The sequence below is a fragment of the Myiozetetes cayanensis genome, unplaced genomic scaffold (assembly GCF_022539395.1).
Source record: "Myiozetetes cayanensis isolate MyiCay16 unplaced genomic scaffold, myiCay2020 scf10, whole genome shotgun sequence".
In the NCBI taxonomy this organism is placed as follows: domain Eukaryota; kingdom Metazoa; phylum Chordata; class Aves; order Passeriformes; family Tyrannidae; genus Myiozetetes; species Myiozetetes cayanensis.
In genome coordinates this window covers 16,031,134-16,051,158 of record NW_026086605.1, presented here as the reverse complement: position 1 = coordinate 16,051,158, position 20,025 = coordinate 16,031,134, and the positions used below count along the sequence as shown (strand labels likewise).

The window sequence follows — 20,025 nt, the reverse complement described above, 5'->3', positions numbered from 1 at the left end:
TATCCCTAAATGTATTTTTATACTGATAGCTCAGAACCAGGGTAGAGGGATACATATAATCCTTTTCTCTCTCTGATGTGGAACCATGAGTAGCTTTACCTAGCCTTAGGAGCAATAGTGATTTTTGGTAGAAGTGAAGCTAATGGAAAGTTACACAGAGCTTGGTATGTTCTGGCTTACTGCAGTATTGCTTTAAACTGCCTCACAAGGTTTTCTGCACTCCCAGCAGCAGCAGCAGTGCTGCCTGGTACAGATGCAATAGTTTAGTCCGTCCTTCTTAAGAGCTTGCTTTAATGTTGTCTCACTGTTTAGTCTGTTCAGGAACCATTGCTGCTCGGTTTACATATTGAACTGGTAAATAAGGGGGACCATAAGCAGTAACTTAATTGATAGCAGAAACCTCTCCTGACGTTGATTTTAACTAAAACGTGTGTGTATGGTTCAAAAAGATTTAAAAGAAATAAAAAAAGGAACAAGAGATATTAGATACACAAAGACCATCTGAAAACCGCTGATGTCAGGAAGGACAGTGTCGACAATTTCATGCTTTGCCACCTTTCTTAAACAGTCGATCGATTTGGCTTTACTTTGTTACATTAAAACAACAATCCTAAAAATGCAGTCTTAGGCATATTCGTGTCATATGATTAACTCAATAGAAATGCAATTAGGTATCAGCGATGGCCATTTTTTACTTAGTTACTCAATTAAACTGAGTGATTTGGGGCTCATCTAAAATACTTTTGAGATTTAGAATGATCTCTTCAGTTGACTAAAAGCCTGCAAAATGTTGATGTTCCTGTTGTGATTTCATACAATTGCTGGTAATTGACGTCTGTATTGCATTAGTACTATTGTGTTTCAAAACAATAATGAAATTATATGATCTTTTTCATATAAAGCACCTTTTCTAGCAGATGTAAGACTCAATCATTCCACATTTACTTTTTAAAGCTTAAACTTATGTATTGATTTAAAAAAATAATTTGCATCACTCGTCTTTGTCTTATGCATATAAAGATGTTCTTTAACGTGCAGCCATGACTGTATGTTAGGTATTTCGATTTTCCCTGGGTTTATTTTTCATTTGAAAGCAACAGAAACATCAAAGTCTAGTAATAGGTCTCAGATCTGCTCCTTTTGACGTTATGTTTTTCTAATGAACAAATTACCGATGATTTTAAATAAATAAATAAATAAACAGAGCGAGCAGATGACTGCTTTAATGTAAAATAGCATTTTACACGGAGAGATCGTAAGGTCATGAAGGCAAATAAAACACCCATCGGAGGCTTTGTACTTGAAGTGTCTCCACCCCCCGCTCCCTCCCTTCCCCGGCGCTGCCATCGCCCCTCCTGCCCCGAGCCGGCAGGGAAAGGGCAGGAAAGGATTGTGCAGCGAAGAACCTCTCCCGTATCAGTGCGAGCTGTCGTGTGTGCTTTCTCTCTGATAAATCTAAATCATTGAAAGCTTGTTTGTTAATTAGGAAAAATCGGTACCCGGCTCCTTTAAAGGTCCCCTAATAGAAAAGGGGGTGGAGAAGAGCGAAGACTGGTGTCTTTTTAACCTTGCTGAAGGACGCAGCAGTATTTATTGACGTATGCAAATAACCAGGGGGAGGAGGTGGAGGAGGAGGAGGGTGCTTGGAAAAACAGGAACCAGAATCAGTTTCTCATTGCAGGGTGAGAGCTCTGAGTTCCGGTGTAAGAGAAAAGAGACGTGGCGAAATTGCTGTATATCTCTGCCCTATAAGCACATCTCTCATTTAGACTGAAGGGAAACAAGGCATCAAAAAGGGTGAAGCATCTTAAAAAATCTTTTAAAGGCAATCTGGCACGATCAAAGGTTACATATTCCTAAATGGGGGAGGGGGAAGATTACGGGTTTGCCTTGCAATTTGCTGTAGCATAGTACTAGCAATAGGACGAGATTTTTGGCTGGCAAATGATTAAAACAGACTGGTTTGTGGTATGAATGACAATGTTAATAATCTGTCTTTGTGGTTTTTTCCCCTACTGTTTCAGCTGCGCAAACCATGCAGGATGATTTACTGATGGACAAAAGCAAAGCCCAGCCCCAGCAGCAGCGGCAGCAGCAGCAACAGCAAGATCCAAACTCAGCAGAAGCCCCCTCTACACCCATCTCGTCGGAGACACCCAAACCAGAAGACAACAGTTCAGTGACTAGTATCGGCACATCGGCTCCTTCCCAAAATAGCAAGGAGAAGATGCAGATGGAGTCTCCCATTTTGCCTGGCTTGAGCTTTCACCAGCCTCAACAAGAACCTGCAGCCGGCACCTCCTTGTCTCCCTCCTTTGGCAGCACCTGGTCTACAGGGACCACAAACACGGTGGATGATAGCTTTTTCCAAGGGATTACTCCAGTCAATGGGACAATGCTTTTCCAGAATTTTCCACATCATGTCAACCCTGTATTTGGTGGCACTTTCTCACCTCAGATTGGCCTAGCTCAGACTCAACACCACCAACATCAGCAGCAGCAGCAGCAAGCCCAGCAGCAGCAGCAACAGCGGAGGTCACCTGTAAGCCCTAATCAGGCACCTTTTGCCCAGAGAAATGCTGCTTACAGCCATCAGCCCATCATGACCAGCAAACCGTCTTCCTCCTCTGCCTCTTCTTCTTCCTCCTCCAGCTGGAATAACCATCAAAACGCGGCTTGGAGTACACCTTCCAACCCTTGGGGTGGGCTGCAGGCTGGTAGGGACCCTCGAAGGGCAGTTGGAGTGGGGGTCGGCGTGGGAGTGGGGGTCGGCGTACCCTCCCCCCTCAATCCCATTTCACCCCTTAAAAAACCGTTCTCCAGCAATGTCATTGCCCCTCCGAAGTTCCCACGGGCTGCACCCTTAACCCCCAAATCCTGGATGGAAGACAACGCGTTCAGGACGGACAATGGCAACAATCTGTTGCCTTTTCAGGTAAATGACTGCGTGCACCTTCTGAACGGTGACAGCTGTCACAAATTTGTGGGTTTTGCAGGGGTGTATGTCACATTACTGCTCTAAGAGGCATCTCTATAACTCATATTTGCATCAAATAGTCACCTTATATGAAAGAACTGGGGCTGAATCTGGGGTCTGCATACACAGAGATTTCCAATTTGGGCTTCAGGTTTATAGTCTCATTTTTCTTGTAACTTATTGTTATATGTGACAGGGCTCCTGTTTTTTAGTGTGTTTTTCGTGGGTTTTTTTGGTTGTTTTTTGCTCCTTTTTAGCATCTGAAAGGTAATTTCCTTCATGAAAACCAGATTTGGCAGACAACATTTTCCTGTGTTATAATTTTTTTTCATATTCTCCCATATGTGAGAGAATGGAAATGTTAAAATTGCTGGCTTCAGTTTTCTAACTGGGCTGTTAATTTTAACCAAAGATGCTTCTTGACCTGAAATCCAGTTAATTATTTTATCACCACTGAAATAACTAATTGTCCTTCTGTTGGTGGGATTTAACGGGGGAGTCTGTTTGCATAAGGTATCCATATGAAAAGCTGTGTACATCTAATATGTACACCCTGCTGTTATATTCACAGTGGACGTTTTGAACACGAAGCAGCGTGGGTGTGTGTGGAAAGAGTGGCGTATCTGTCCTTTCCAGTAAGGAAGTGCCTAATACAATTGACATGATTTAGAAATGGCAGGGAGGTATTGTATAGAATAAACCATTTTATGCTGTTCAAAATATTTGCAGAGAAAAGAGACAATAGGACACGACCTTCAGAGCCATATTGCAATGGAGTCTATTTACTAGCTACATAGCTCTGAAATATTTAAAGCTGCAGTGCCCTTCACTGTTTTTTTTAATCTATGACGACAAAGCAGATCAATTGCAGCTGAAACTGGGCCACATAGAAGATTTGCAATTTTAATGCAGAATGAAACCTGTCATGGTGTGAAATCCATTTTAGGCTGAAAAAAAGCAGAGCGTGCACTTGCAGTTACATCTCTACAAGATGAAGTGAATCTCAAATTTTTTCTGGGTTAGCTTTTTTAGTGTCAGACAAGTCAAAATTTTCTGCTTTGAAATACATTTAAATCATTCATATATTCTCGCTCTTTAGATAATTGATTTTTCAACAAAGTATGAACTCTTAAACATTTTTAACTTACAAGTTTGGTAAGAATAGCATTTAGATTGACACTTACTATTAGAGAGACAGTAAAAAAAGAAAATCAAACACACAACCCTCACCCCCATTATTTTTAGATACTGTTGAAGTAAAATATATGTTACCGTGTGTACTTTCCAGTCCCATTCAGAGAGGGCACCTTATAGTCAGCCCTGAAATTTCATTTTGCTGCTTCATTCTGTTTAAAGGGAGAGTTGCAAATTTTTTATTGGCTGCCCTAAATGAAGGCGGAGTGGCTTCTGGTGAACTGCTGGTTAATGCCTTGGGAGCACTGAAGTCTGGAGAAAGATTACGCTTTAGACACGATATGTCTGGTTCAAATAGTATGTTGCACAGAGAACAGCGACACAAAAGCTAATGAATATAGCTCCCAGTCAATTTTTAGGAGTGGGAAATGTGTTTCGATTTACAATTATTCTTAATTGTCTACATATAAGACATGACAAATTTTGGTATATTTGAATTAGTCGGGAAAACAACAGTAAATGGTCTTATTTTGGTGGTTTGATTGTTGAGATACATCTTTGATGAATATACAAGTTTATTATTGTGACCATAAATTGTCTCAAATTAAACTGACAAATATTTAGTCATCACTAGGAGAAAAAAAAGTAGACAACGGCTTTTAAAGAAAAGTTCCTCTGTTTTTTAAAAGTAAGTTTTTTAAAAACTAAGGTATTAGGCAATATATAAATTTGGAAACTTGTTTTCTTCTTTGTGAATTTAACTTGGTGTTTTCAGGTTCAATTGAAAGCAAATACTTAGACTACTCTCAGCACCAGCTGGTATAACAGTCTGATTTCAGAGACTCAGAAAACTTGTATTTTTTTTCTCCTATTAGGCTCTTTTTTTTTTTTTTAATACAAGCTGCTGAATTTTGCTTACAAAATTGTGATCTGGGTTAATGTTAATTGCTACTGTACTTAACGAATTGCCAAAGATGTCTTGAAACCATACTATTGATAGGAGGCAACTGTTTTAGTTACACGATAAAAATGAAATGCAGATTAGTCTAAGAGTTTTAATGTTTGCTGCCAAGGTTCTGGTTGCCTTTTTTTTTTTTTTTCCCCTTCTTCCCCCCGCCCTGAAATTGGGCAATATGTTGACACAGTAAGTTCTGCTTGTCAGCACTATCAAGTAGTTCTGGCAGGTTTATCCGTGTACATCTGCCACCCTTCAGAATGTGTGTTTTTGAGCTACTTCAGAAATACCTTCCAGTAAACTTTCTAGCAACACACTTTTGCACATTAGCAAGTTCCTTGTGTTAACCTGTTCTTTTACGTTAAGATTATGAAGCTTCTTAAGTAAAAAGAGAACTATTAATATGTTCACTGTTTGAAATAACCAAGGAGAGCTATTTTGTGGTTCAGGTCTTTGCAGTGATCAAAAATTTGAAGCAGAAAACTTCTATGACCAAGATTTTTGTTGTGGATCTGTAATACTTGAAGACAGTTGATACTCAACCATTGATATATCTTATTCTAGGAAAAAGTGTTCAATTTGAAACTGTTTCTCTTAAGAATATGTATATAAAGCAATATGATAGATATCTTCATCGCTGAATTTGAGTAATACTTCAGTGCATCTTGTACGTCAAGACCAATTGGCGTCTGTCCTGAGGAGTGGTGCTGCAGAACATATCAGCAGATTTAAAATATTGGTCAAATATTATAATTTTTCTGTTATATTTAAATACTCACTAGAAACTCTGCTGGTGTCTGCTTTGTGATTGGTGTTGAAAGGCAACTAGAAGGCCTTTCCTATGGAAGGGAGATTGCTTCCATATCCTTACTGGGAAAAATTGATTGCAAGGTACAAAAAAAAAAAAGGAGGTAAAAAGCTGATCTTTGAAAGGCAAAAGAGAAGAAGTGATCAGTCTGGAGTGAAATGTAGCAGATAAGAGCTGGAGATGAGATCATGGGAACAGACGTGAAACTAAGCCATATGGGAAATACAAAATCGCGGCTGGTTTGTTGTTCTGAAGTATTCTTTGGCTTCTGAGTGGTTCAGGTGAAGGTCCTGTGATGGTCATGTGGCGAGCAGTAGTGTTGTGCCATTGTGCCAGGTGATCCTCGTCTCTGGCTTTTGAGGCTGACATTAACTGATTGTCCCTGGGACACAGGCAACGGTTCAGTTCCATTTTACAGCAGAGTGCTGGGGCTTGAAGAGAGCTAATGTCATCTCGTGCTTCCGAGTTGCTCCCACAGTTCTCTTTTCCTTCACTGCTCTCAGGTAAATAGTGTATTTCTTTCAGCTTTTGGCCACGTGAAGATATTGGGACACAGCCTCCTAACCAGGAGGATTGATAGTGCCTGAATAGACCCTTGGAAGCAAGGGTAAGAAATTCTTTTTACAATGAAAAAGATAGAGAAGGAATTAAATGTCTGAAGACCAGTATTCTAACTAAGGATGTCTACCTCATGGGTTTGTAATTATAGTAGCACTGTAACAAATTTCCAGAAATTATGCTAAGTTTTGCTGCTTTCCAAGTAACGTTCTTTAGAAACAATACAAAATGCATAGCAGTTTGGTGCTCTGGAGATTCTGGCATGCATCAAGTAATTCTTGGCAGCATTACTGATAAATATTTCGCTAGCAGAAATAAATAAGGTGGTGTTTATTGTGTATAAAGATAGTTTTAACATGCCGTCTTTTGCAAGGAGACTGAGAAAGTTCTTTGGGGAGGTCTTTTGGTATGGGATTTTTTTTTTCCTCATTGATTTTAATAGGAATTATTCTGGACCAAATAAAATTATAAGCTAAATTTAGAAATTATATATAACTTCAGTATTTCATACCTAAATGCCAATACCAACATGCAATGAATTTGTATATAAATATTAAAGTGTATATATACATAAATATATTGAGTTGAAGTATTGGAACATTCACTGGTGTAACAAATACAATTTTGTATTTATGAGTAAAGGAGTCATACTAGCTAATACACCCTGGTGACTTCAATTTTAAAACCTTTGTTTAGATCTAGTGGGTTTTTTTCAACCAGAAATAGTTGTATGCAATATCTATTTGAAGATTGATTTTTTTAAAACACTGTATTTCTTTAGTCTAAATTTAGCATGCTGGGCTCTGGCTTCTTGACAGTTTAGTAGGTAACCACACTTAGTAATGTTATTACTGGTATCTTAAAATCTATTTCTTAACATGAAGTCCAATCTTAATTTTTCTTACATGATGACACACAAATACTGACAGCCTTCAACTTTATGGACAAAAAGAAAAAAAAGAGAGAAAATTGCCTAGATCTGCCTTTTTTATTTTTTTTTCTCCACCTCCTTTCTTACACAGTAAGTAGCCAGATTCTGAGTATTAAAATGTCGGAACTCATGTCATGGTTTCTCAGTAGCCTTCCAGTGTAACAGATACAAGTAATACATGGCATTCCGGCCTTAGCAGTTGTGAAGTATTTTACAGTTTCTTGTTAGATTTTAAATTTGGTTTAATTCTAAATGTCTACGTTTTCAAATGAACTGAAGGATGGTAACAGTACAGAAGAAGAAGTACATGCATGATTTATATTTTAAGTATGATGATTTGAGCACTAATTACTTATTGATTGGTTTTAAATAACCAACTGAATCGTAGTTAAGCTGTTTAGGTTAGTGAAGGTAGAGCAAAGGTCTGAGTTCAGTGTGCAGCTGATACTCTGATCAACTCCATATATAGGTAGCACTTTCTTAAAACCATTAACGGTGTTAATATAGAACAATGAATCAATAATTTTGTCCTGAAGATCTGATAAAGATCTGTCTTGTCTTTGGGAGGTGACGTAGAAGGGAAGGTGAAGGGCATGGCAGTTCATTTTGCTATTTCCCTTCTTGAATCATCTTTTCCAGTTTTCATCTTTTTGCTTAGACTGCTCTTGTGAACTGAATGTAAGAGGAAGAGAAACCTGGAAAAGTAGTGTTTTCAAGTTCCAGGTGGCTTTCAAGGAAAAAAATGAGTTTGCTGAGTGGATGATGAACATTTCTATTTCTTAGCAGTTGGTAAAACAGCTCTCCTTTCATTAAGGACACTCGTGAGTGATTTCTGGCATAAGTATACTAAAGGGAAACTAAAATATAGTACTGTTTAGTTTAAAGTTATAAAGTGATCTTAAACTGTACACATCTGAGTTTGGCTTGGTCTGCATAGACTACTTTTTTTTTAAATTAGCCTGGATAGAAAAACATTGACCAAAACTATCCAGCGATGACTTCTGAGAGATGCTCTAAGGTTTTCTGGTCTTTTTTTTTTTTCCCTTTTTTCCTTCTGATCACTTGAGATAGTGTTATAAGTTTGAAAATACTATTCATAAATAAAAGATGCTTGTCCTAGAAATTTAATCAAGATTTTTCCCAAATTGTGGCATGAACTCCCACAGGAAATAAAGGCTGTTTACAAACTTCACTGTTTTTTGCAAAATAAGCATACTGCTTTGATTCTGATTTTACTTTTATCATAGTAACATGTGAAACATTATTTAAGGAAGAGAATCTTTGAATTCTTCGTGGTGCTGTGTAGGCTAATAATTTCCCTTCTATAAGGAAGCTTCCCAAATGTCCACATGAGTTCAGAGGTATTTTTTTCCCTCTAGCCAGCGACAGGAGTTAAAGTGGAACATGTAGTGTGAGAGAAATAAGTGATGTATATTTCAAAGCTTTAGGCAAATTTTTCATTCCTACTAATATTAGAATTTTGTGTATAAACATATGCAAAATATATGCAAAATATGTGTAATTTAGATCTGTGTATGTATAACTACTTCATTTTCTCCCAAATACAATTGAAATCAGTTTTCATTTGTTGTGGTTTTTTTTTAGAACAGCATTGACAGAGTAGGTTTCGCTGTGATAGAGATAATTTGCCTCTTTTTCATACTAAGCTAAGTCTTTTTTTTTGTGAAACTTGAAGGGTAATAGTTTTCCGTTCTCATTTTTCCTAACAAGAACATATTTAGACTTGTGAGTTTTTAGGCTATGTAATGTTTTATACATTCTGTACCTAAATTTAGGGTGCCATTGCCATGTTGCGTTTCATTATTTCTTCTTTATTTAATTTTTCCTTGTTTCATTTAGTAGAAATTTGAGAAGGGCAAAAAGATTGCTTTTAAGCAATTGTTAGAATGTTGTACATAACAGTAATAAGCAGGTGCCTCAGTAGTTAAATAATGTATGAGTTTTGTTCATAAAGTTAGATCTTCATTCCTGTAATCTTTTTATTATTGCATTTTTAAAATTCTAAAATTTACAAGTAAGTTGTGAAATGTTACAGAAACTTTGCTTGTGTATGTTCAGACTTGGTCAAAATTTTCATTTTCATAGGTTTCAGTTATATAACTCTGTCTTTTCCTACAAGTTACCAGTAGCATTTGAAAAACACAACTAAATGATGCCTTTCTTTTCCTCATTTTTTAATGTGGCTTTGTCCCTTTATTGCATGCTCATTGCAGAGATAAAATTGTCAATTTTTTTAAGATCTTATAGGAGAGAAGCAGGACAGATATTTGATCTGCTGTGTCACAACAGTGTTAAGAGAAGGGGTGATGTGGTTGCTGTTCTACAGATGTAAATAAGAGTCACGGAGTTTGGGGAATTCACTTTCTTCTCAGTGCTCAATCTGAGAAGAATGAAAAGTTGTAGGTTTTTTCTGAAATTTTTAGCATATAGGTCTTTGAAAACAGAACATCCACTGAAATCTCTAAGTTTGATGTTTGTGTGAATCTCAGGCATCAAAAAGTGAAGACAACAAATTGTCACTTGTCAAAAATTTTAGGTTATGTTACATGCCAATTACTCAGGAATTAAGAACTTTCCATCAGGGAAGATAAAAGAGGCAAAATATTGAATTTGCTTGATTGATACCCACTTTTCCTTCAACTGTCTATGTAATTTTCTGCACATCTTCCAAATGCTGGAGAAGTCTTACTCCTGTGCTTCCCATTCTTTTTTCTGAATGGCTTTGCAAAATTTGCAAGAATTGCAGTTTTCTTTTAAATTCCTAGACTTTAAATAAAATACTTAAGCAAAACCACAGATTCTGTTGCATGTTAGGGTGATGACCTTCACATGATTCATCAGCCAAGTTAGAGTCTTTTGATGAACTCTAAGATTGTTCTTGGTTTATCAAAGTTAATGAAAGTTATGTGTGCAGGGCACGAGCTGTCAATGGGTTTCAGTTTTGGACAAAGTGTGAATTTGCGGGCATGGCCCCTTTTCTTGGTTTTATCCACCTTGAACTCCATTGCTTTCAAAGATCCTTTCCTGTTTCTGATTTTTGATCCCTTTTTTAACTGAGCCTTCTCATTTGAGTTGGCCTTCCCTGTTCTGCTTTCCGTGTCAAAGTTACAGGGGAAGGCCCAATAAATCCCTGTAGGTGTAAGGTGAATCGTGTTCACTCACTCTGTGGGCATTACTCCAGTGCAAGCTTAATAGCAGGAGTTTTAATTAGGTTTAAATAAATTCAGGGAGAATGGAATTTTCAGAAATACTAGCTAGAAATTCTAAATTCTAGAAATTTAGGAGTTTTAACCAAGTGATAATAAGTCTGAACATGCTGAACTGATTTTCTTTCACCATCCCCACACTGGGCTTCCAGAATGTGTGACTTAGGATACATCTTCCTCAGGTTGACAGAAAAACACTTATGACATAAATGAGGAAAGAATTATGTCTTTAACATGGTCGTTTTGTATATATGATTTTATTTTATGTCATAATCATAAGTGGATGTTGCAGTGAAATTCATCTTTCCTACATGGAAGAATTGTTGCGAAGGTGCTCATCTTAAAAAGATTCATCCTAAAAAGTTATTTTTGGCAACACTGTAAACAAGTTAAAGCTGATCTTCTAATGAGAAATGTCAGGCAACTTTAGAAAGTCATATATAGCCATATATACATAGATATAAATGTTATCTGTAGTGTATTATGTTTCTGAATAAATATCTTCTATCTGTAAGAATGCCTCTTCAAAACAAAGAAAATCACCCACCAAAGCTCTCTTGGTTTTATTCTCAGAGTGGTAAAGGCTCTTTTTTGCAAATAAAACTTACTAGGGAATTGCAAAAATAGTTTTGTTTTAAAACACTTTAATGGTTAAATATTGTTTTGGATTAATTGAAAGTTCGTAATTCCTTGTTGGAAGGTGCTGCTTCATTCTGCTTGAGGTATTTTGCTTCGTGAAAGAAGTGTGTTAAAAGCATTAATGAATTAACATGTTACTGGTGTTACTGCCATTTACTACATGACCTTTACAGTAATTGTACATTTGTAAAGGGTTAATTAAATGATTAATGTATTAACTGATTATTAGGGTCCAACATGTTAGCAGATGGCTTATAACCAAATCTAATATCATCTATTGATGTGCTTAGTAAGCATCAAGATTGTAATAACCATGTGTGTAAAACGTATCCAGCACATTTTGTACATTTGAAATTTTCTTTAAACTACTTATAAAGATACCTTTTAGGTTTAAGTCATGATACCCATAACAGTCTTACATAATTATTTCATCTCACTAAATAATTCTCTTGTTCATGTATTCTTTCCAGGATCATACTGTTTCTGCGACAATTGAAAAAAAAGAAATTGCAAACAGAGAAACCTCTCACAGTAACCAAAACGGCTTTTCTTAAAGCTCACAAAGGCCAAAGTAGCAGCTGACTGTGCAGTAGGAAGAGTAAGGCAGAACAAGAAAGTGGAGGAAACAGAAGTCAGGAACGAGGAAAAGTAGGACTTAAGGGAAGCTGTGGCATTTTCAAATGTGGCAATCCAAGATGACACTATGCCCGTTCACTTCCTGTGGATGAGAATTTCTGCAAATAAAATCTTGCAGTTTGGACTGGGTTCAGCATTAAGTGGTAAAGGTTCTCAGGTTGGTGGCTCCTTCTACTTTGGGTGCTAATAAGAGAAGCTGTTCTTGTGGCATCTGAGTGAAAAAATCACCCATAGTTGTCAGCAGGTTTTTTATAAGTGATATTTTGATGCAAGTTTCTGCAAACAGTCTTACCTCTGTTGTCTGAAGAGGAACACGCTCTTCTGACATGGTTTCATAAAATAGAAATAGTAGATTACTTATATAACAATTTTTTCTTGTCAGGCAAGGGAGAAGTAACTGTTGGTGCGTGTGCCATTTAAAACTACTTGAAAATGGATTGTAGTAAATTTTACAGGTTTTTTGGAAGGCTTCACTTTCTAGAGAAACTGGAAAGTTTTCTTGCTATTTCGCTTGCATAGTAGCCTTGTTTGAATATAAACTTGAACTGGTGAATGTTTCAAAATATAGCTCAGTCCTTGACTCTAGTAGACATAGAGAGAAAGGGGAATTAATCTAAAAGAACAAATACAGTGAAAATAGCTTTTTTAATGAATGTGTGCACAGATGCAAAAGGCAGCTGTACTAGATGTGTAGTTTTCACACAACCTGCAATTTTGTTTACCGTTTCACACTTAAGAGTTGTATTTGTAGTTTATAATTGTCCACAAATTAACTAATAAACACTGGTATTTCTCCTTTCCGTGTTATTCTTTCTGGTTGATGAGGTCCCAGTTTATAAAGAAAATTGAGTCCTTGAGGTCATGACCTTGTAGATTAGTGCTATTAAATATCAGCCTGCTTTGCTGCAGTTCTTCAGTTCTTTCTGCATGATGATCTGATCTCCTCTGTGTTGATGATATCTTGTAAATATTATTATTGTGTTTCTACTTTATTAACCAAGATCAGTGATAAAACTGGTCTCATGGTTTGCCCTTAAGAAACTCTATTATTCAGTTTTCTTTAGCAGATTTTGTTCAGCACTAGCAGTTCTTTCCCATTTTGCCATTTTTTTCCTTACCTCAATTGCACTAATTATTTTTTTTCCCTGTTTACATGGTTACTTTGCCTGTAGCACTGTATGAAACACTCTGCTGAAATCCTTGTTAGATCAGCCATATCTTTCAAGAACCAGAGATCATATTTCCAGGGTACTCCTTCCGTAATGTATAAATGTTATATTATTTCTGCGTTGCATTTCTTAAATCCATGAATTTCAGTCATAAAAACTAGAAACAGCATTTGTCATCTAAGTTTCATTTTCTGCTTCAGTTATTGCAGTTCTTTCGTTTTTCTTTTGCTGGTCAGATATTTACAGTACTTATATTCTTACCTGGACTAGCTTTAGTGCTTCCACGAACTGTGCCTTACCGACTCCGGCTCCTTTTGTTTAGGGTGTTCCCATGCACTCATCTATTATTGAACTGGATAGATGATATTGCTTTGTCTCTTACTATTTACCTGTGTTTTCTGTTTCCCCTTGTTTACCTGATTTCCCCCTGTGAATGGGAGGGAAACTTTATTGTTTTCTCTTGACTTCTGATGTGTTTTAATTTTTTTGTCAGTCTTGCTTGACTTTTTTCTAGAAATTTGTTGTCCAGGGTATTCGTGCTGACCTTCTTACAGTTTCCCTGAATGTATGTAAGTGGCTGAACATCCTGGTTCTTTCCTTCTAGCAACATTTCTTAAGGCACCTGTCAGTCTTTATTACCTTGTACAAAAAAGGACAGGCTTTTATCTCAAGACATTTTTCCTGTCTGGAGCAATCTTTACTAAATTTGCCATGTGCTAATCAGTTTAGCCCTTATAATGTAAAAGGAAAGCATTTTTCTTGCTCCTGTGAATATCCTTTTCAATTTCTGCATAAAGAAGGTTTCCTTTTGGTTAATTACCTGTTCATACTTGTATATCTTGTAAGTGATTTCTGAATTATTTTAATTAAATCTAAATGTGCAGCAGCAGGAACTTGAATGCGTAACACCTGACAACACAAAACTGCTCATGGTTTCTTCTCATCTAAGAGGAAGAAGTATCAATTCTTGTTATTTGGAAGAATTGTAACAGGCCCCTTGTACATGATACAGTTATTCTTTTCCTCATGTCCTCTATGCCTTTATGCTCCTTAGGCAATCAAAGATACAAGTATAGGTGGTGTGATTCAGTTACTATTTTAATATATTTATCATATGAAGTAATATATTACTTTAATTTTGAATTTGTTATTAAACGGGTTTTTTTTTCATATGTGCGATGATTCAGTACTTGCAACTGGAAAAATTCCTTTGTTTATAAAATTTAATCTGAAATGGAATTGCTTGTGTGTAATTTTTTTGAAGAGTTGCTTCTAATGAAAACATTATTTTGGACTGGGATTTTTTTTGCTCCACTTCTACTTTTCCTTCCTTTAAGTGGGGCTTGATGCTGTGAGTGGTCTTTGGATTGCTACTGTCTGCTGTCTCCTACCTGTTCAGTTGTATATATGCAACCTTTGGTAATTTTGCAGATGATCAAGTACTTAATAGCAAATGTTCTTAAGTTAAAATTTCTAACATAATGACACTTTAGGAAAAGGTTTGCTTTGTATCTCAGTAGCTACACAGGAGTTCTCAACTCATATTTAGAAATAGGTGTAGAGCTTGAGAGAGCTTGTAGTTGTATTTCCCTTACGAGAAGGTGGCTGAGACAGCTTGGGATTCTGTGATAGATTATGTCCTTGATAAAGTCCCAGGATGAAGAACGTTTGCTGCCTGACTCTTCTCAATCCCCGTTAGGAAGAAAGTGTCTGAATGCCACAATTTGTCATGCATATTAATCATGCTGTAATAATATAAAGCTAGGACTTGGATAAACTCACATGAGTAATTTTAGTAATTAAAAGTATATTGCAATTAATAAATTAAACATTTTCTTTAAATCCCACTGAATGCAAAGTGGCATCATGCTGGAAAGGTCACCTCCTTGTCTTTTCTGGGAACTGGAACATTGTGAGGGTTTCTGGCCTGGTTTAGGTCTGCGCATAAATATTTGTAGATGACTGCAGTTCCCCCTCAGCCCTTACTGAGCAACTGTCCCCACTGTTAACATTTTATTGGTTTTCTTTTAGAAGTGAAAGCCTATATTTGCACTGAAATGGAAAATGACTGTCCTCTCTAAGGGTAGTTCTCCAAACCTGTTGGAAGATCTTGTCCTGTGTAAAAAGATGAAATGTGATACCTCTCTTTTGTTGAAATTGCTGTCTGGAGTTCTGACACCTACAAGATTTTTTTTCAGGAGGTGCTATTTTCTGAGCACAACGGAAATGGAACAGGAGCCTGACTTGAAATGTGCCAGTTAGATATTATTTTAGTCACATTTTTCTTAGAAGCATAATGAGTTTGGATGAGAGACAATATTTTATTTGTCATCAGGCTTAAACATTTCAGTGACACTTTTTTTTTTTTTTTTACTTTACCAATATATCCTGTGTAACTGATGATCAGTGACTGTAGATAAAACCACTGTTTCTGTTTCAGAGAAATCCTTGAGTCCCCTTTGCTGTGGTGGCCACAGTTGGTGAAGCTGCTGAGCAGTGGTGCTCAGGCACCCATTTGACAGTGATTGCTTGTATTCTTTTCTGTCTCCCATTTTGTCTCATTATGCTCTCGTGCCATGAGACAGACTGTAAATCTTTCTGAGACAATAGCTTCCTTATACAGTGTCTCTGCTGTCTTTTACATTATGTGGCCCACACTGCCGAGTGTGGTCCTTCAGATCCTTCCACACTGAAGCACTTCCAGTACTTCCTTCTCCTTTGCACTTTTGCTTTCATCTTGTGATTTGAAGTTTGCACTTAACGTGTGCTGATTTATCTGCCGAGGAGTTCTTAGGTCAGTGTTACTTTTTCCTTCATGTGGGGTGCAGGCTATGGGACACATTCTACTGAACAGAGTGGTAGAAGCCCAAAGGTGACTTATCAGTGCTGCACTCTTGCACAGGAGGCCAATGAACCAGTTAAATTATGTCATTTTAATAGCTCAAGGGTATAATGAATGGCCTTGTAAATTCTACTGCTGACAGCTTTTTTTTCCACTTGCTTGTTTTTGTGAATTGATGGTCATCTTGGGTGTAACTACTCTAATCCTATATTTTACAAGTGTTAGAACCATTTGTTACTGGAATTAGTAGCTATAATAGAAAGTGGATACATCAGCTTTTTGAGATGCATTCAGCAGCAGGACTGATGAGCAGATTTTTATCTAAAGCATCGCATTGACTAAAATATGACTAAACATAAATCCTGTCAGTGAGCGCTCAGTCAGTTGTACTGTCTGCAGATAATTCCCTGCAGTAGTGTAATGAGTGTAGGAATAATAGATGTTTTGTAGATTTTCCTGATTTTTTTGTTGTTGTTGTTGTGGGGGTTTTTATTTGTTTGGGGTTTTGAAGTACATTGTTGTTTTCATGACAGAATTATTATATTTCTGTCTCCTGGTAAAAAATGGTGTTCCCCATTGGAGCATTACATTAGGTGATGTAAGCATTGGAGTAGGTGCTTTGCTGTTGTTGAATCTGAGGTGGAGAAATAATATTAGTAATCATATAAGTGGTATGCTTGGCATATTATAAAGGTCTGTATTGGAAGAATAAATAAGAGTACTTCGAAGAACATCATAGGTAGGCTATTGCTTAGTAAGGCTCTAATGAAAGAAATTAATATAAAATATATAGAGATATATATGCATGTTTAGTTTGTATCCAGTAGGACCATATTATGGTTTGTTCCTTGCAACTCCAAAACATGAATTACCTAAAACAGGGGAACAGTTAGTGTATTCCTCTCAGTCTGTTCTGTAGTTACCACCTTTATTTAGGAAAATGCAGGGTAATTTCAATTACTTTCTTCCCTGCACTTGGCAAGCAAATATTGAATATTCAGTAACTTGGCAGGATATACTGTTTTAAGTGATTATGATGCCAAGTCTTATGGCTATAAAGACTGAATTTTTGTATATATATTTTAAGCAGGTATTAAGTGTGTACAAATCTCAACTGCAAAGTAAAAGAACATTTAAACTGAAAAATATAATTTATATTCTTTTTGTAATTTTGTATAATGTTGGTTGAATTTCTGTTTCTGTGCTTTCCAGTTAATCTGAAAATAAAAATTGCAAACATTTTACTGAAAGATTTTAGTTTCCTTGTAACATTTTAGTGCTCAGAATTCATAAGGGGGTAATACAACTTCAGCTTTCTTTGTGGAAAAATTACTTGAGTAGGTCAAAGTTTTCAAGGCTTTTGGATTGAATTCCAGTTCTTGCATGTTAACTATAAACATTTATATAACACAGACAAGGTGACTAAATATTGTTAACTAGAGTTTTGAAATGTTATTTTTCAAATTATGTGGAAATATTTTCATAATCTATGTACAGTTAGATATTGCTTTATGTTTGTATTAAACTTCCTTATTTTTCTTAGAAGCTTTTCAAACAAACCTAAGAAAAAAATCACCTTTTGCTCAGTGAACTTCCGAACACCTATGAAAATAAAATGTGCTACAGTTGGTAATGAGAAAAGTCAGAAGTATGAGGAATTGATGTGTGTCTTCTGTGAACATTCCAAGAGCAACAATAACGAAAGACAACATTCTTCTTTTTGTTCCAATAAGGGAACACAATAAATCCAGCTTAGTGTAATGCTATCCAAAATTCACTGGAAAGATCAAAAAGGAGACTGGAATTATAATAAAATACCATTAAGAATTAGTACTAGTAGCTGTGCTGTGCAGTTCTCCGTTATGGACATAGACAAATGTACCCTGTTCTTCCACCCTACCTACATTTTATATTGTCTTATTTGTTTTGGTTTATTTCATATTTTTATTAAATCAAATATACAGAAAAAATTACTGAATTTTCTGGTTTTTCTGGTTCTCTGTGCATCTGTGTTGTCAGTCGTGTTGTTCTTGGCAGCATTCCATCACTGAGCTGCAAAGGAAGTAACACTTGCTATTTACAGTTTTTTGATTCTTTTGCAAAGTGATCATTTTACTTTACCACGTGACCATATTCTTCAGATTTCCTATATTTTGAAAGATTTTTTTTTTATTTTTTTGTTAGACTTCATTGAGAATGCAAGTGGGATTGCATCACAGCAGAAGCTGCTAGGAGCTAAGGACTGCTCAGCGAGCATTTAGAGAGTGCTGTATGCGATCATTCATGTGCACCATCATGGCATGTTGAGCGTGTCCCAAGCCAAACTTCCGTAATACTTTTTTGCAGTTGTTTTTGCAGCGTTGGATTGGGATACTGGAGTGAGACAAACTTGTTTTCCTCGTGTTCTTAGTAATAACCCCTGCTGCAGGTGCTAGAACAGAGTGGGTGAGCCCAGTTTAAAACAGTGCTGGCATTTTACCCTGTATTTATTCAAAGCTGTGCTTCCATTGACTTCAGCTTTAGTTGGCAATGCTTAGCAATCCTGTGCAACCAAATCCAGGTTTATGTCGGGCACAGAGCGAAACACAGCAGTGACCACAGTGAAGAAGTTTGCTTTGATAGCAAAGTTGTTTTAGCTGTTCCCTAGGGTCTCATCTCGTTCTTCTGATCAAAATACCACGTGTAATGTCTAGTAAGAACCTAGTAAGCAAAAGTGCTGAGACTTCTGTGACCCTAAGTGGAGTTTGGTGTTCTGGGAACACTTCCTATTTCAGTAAGTGGAAGCCATCTTACTGCTCAGCAGAGTTGGGTTGCATTGTGCCACATACTGGTGCAGAAAGCTTAAAAATCTAGGGCAGCATGAAAATGTAGAACACTGAAATGAATTACTGAAACTGAAATACTGTCCAAAATATAGGAAGCTTGGAAGCTTAATAGGAAGTCAGTTAACAGATGAACTGAAATATGTAGACACAGGGCAATGTATCTTTGGAAGGGTCCAGGTGCCTGAGGTGTGTTACATGGTTAAGCATTTTGAGTATGGATGATATCCAGGCTCAGGTGACATGTGTTAAATCACTGACATGCACTCTCAGGGTAAAACTTTTCACCTTTTAACTGTACTTCAGTAATTCATGGTTAAGTGTCTCTGCTGCCATAATCCTCTGCAGAGACAGAAGAAAATGATGCAGCTTCAGTTTCTGGAATAAGATACATGTTCTCCATCTGTCTGCCATGGGATATGTCAGTAATTTCCTTTTTCAGTTCACTAGTTCCAATTACTCTGGCCTACCTGTTCAGGCTGAAAGACTTGGTGAGGAAATCAGCCTGTATTGAGATCCACTTAGCACCTGTAATGGCTGTAGCTATAGACCTGGTCTTGGCATTGTCATCCATAATATTTTTTTCCTTATTCTTTATCTTTCTTTCTCACCAGTAAAGACATGGTTTGTGTATCTATTGGGAGGGAACTGAAGTAGTGCTGGGTATGCCCTGCCCTTACGTGCCTGTGCTGTGAGTCTTGAAGTGGGCAGAACAAAACCTACTACATTACAGGGTACAACAAATGGGAAAAAGTTCTTTTTATTTCGGATGTTACACATGCTTGTCAATTACATGCTTCGGGTACTACTACTAAGTAATTTTTGTTTCATAATTAAGATAACTTTCAGAATGTCTTTTCCCCTTCTGGAACTTGCTGATACACTGATTAAAACTCAGCCACCTCCTGGAATAAGCAACACAGGCATCTGTCCTGGAGATAAACAGACCTCTTCAAAGCAATGTTTTGATTCTTTCCTGGAGTTGGTTCATTATGTGTACTGGATGGAGACTGGAGACCTCTGAAAAATTGTTATGGTTGAGTAATTAAAGGCTATCATAATACATATGCACAAAAGTGTAAAGTTCAGATAAAATGCATATTGTTGTACTTTCTCATTTTATTTTAGTATCTTGACTCTGCAGTTATTTTTGGCAGTTAATCTCTGGGTTTAGTTTTTTTAATTAAGAGATTATAGACACTGTATTTTGTGACATTTTTAATCAGACATACAAATAAGATATTTAGAGGTAGAAGGTTGAGACCCAACTCCAGCTGAAGATCCATTTCACTTTGTGATCCTTTAAAAATCTGATCCTGCATATGCA

At 36.7% G+C, this 20,025-nt stretch overlaps 1 protein-coding gene across 12 annotated transcripts in view; it reads left to right on the top strand.

Moving 5' to 3' along the window:
* The window catches only part of CPEB3 (cytoplasmic polyadenylation element binding protein 3), an 85,790-nt gene that overhangs the window by 6,262 nt on the left and 59,503 nt on the right, over positions 1-20,025 (top strand). For 5 of the 12 annotated variants that reach the window (XM_050305264.1, XM_050305257.1, XM_050305256.1 and 2 more), the window contains exon 2: positions 2,025-2,935. In XM_050305264.1, coding sequence (XP_050161221.1) covers positions 2,036-2,935 — 900 coding nt within the window. In that variant the 5' untranslated portion in view covers positions 2,025-2,035. Of the gene's footprint in view, positions 1-1,402; positions 1,683-2,024; positions 2,936-20,025 lie in introns of those variants that run through there. The other 7 variants (XM_050305266.1, XM_050305260.1, XM_050305255.1 and 4 more) reach the window with 3 other exon arrangements.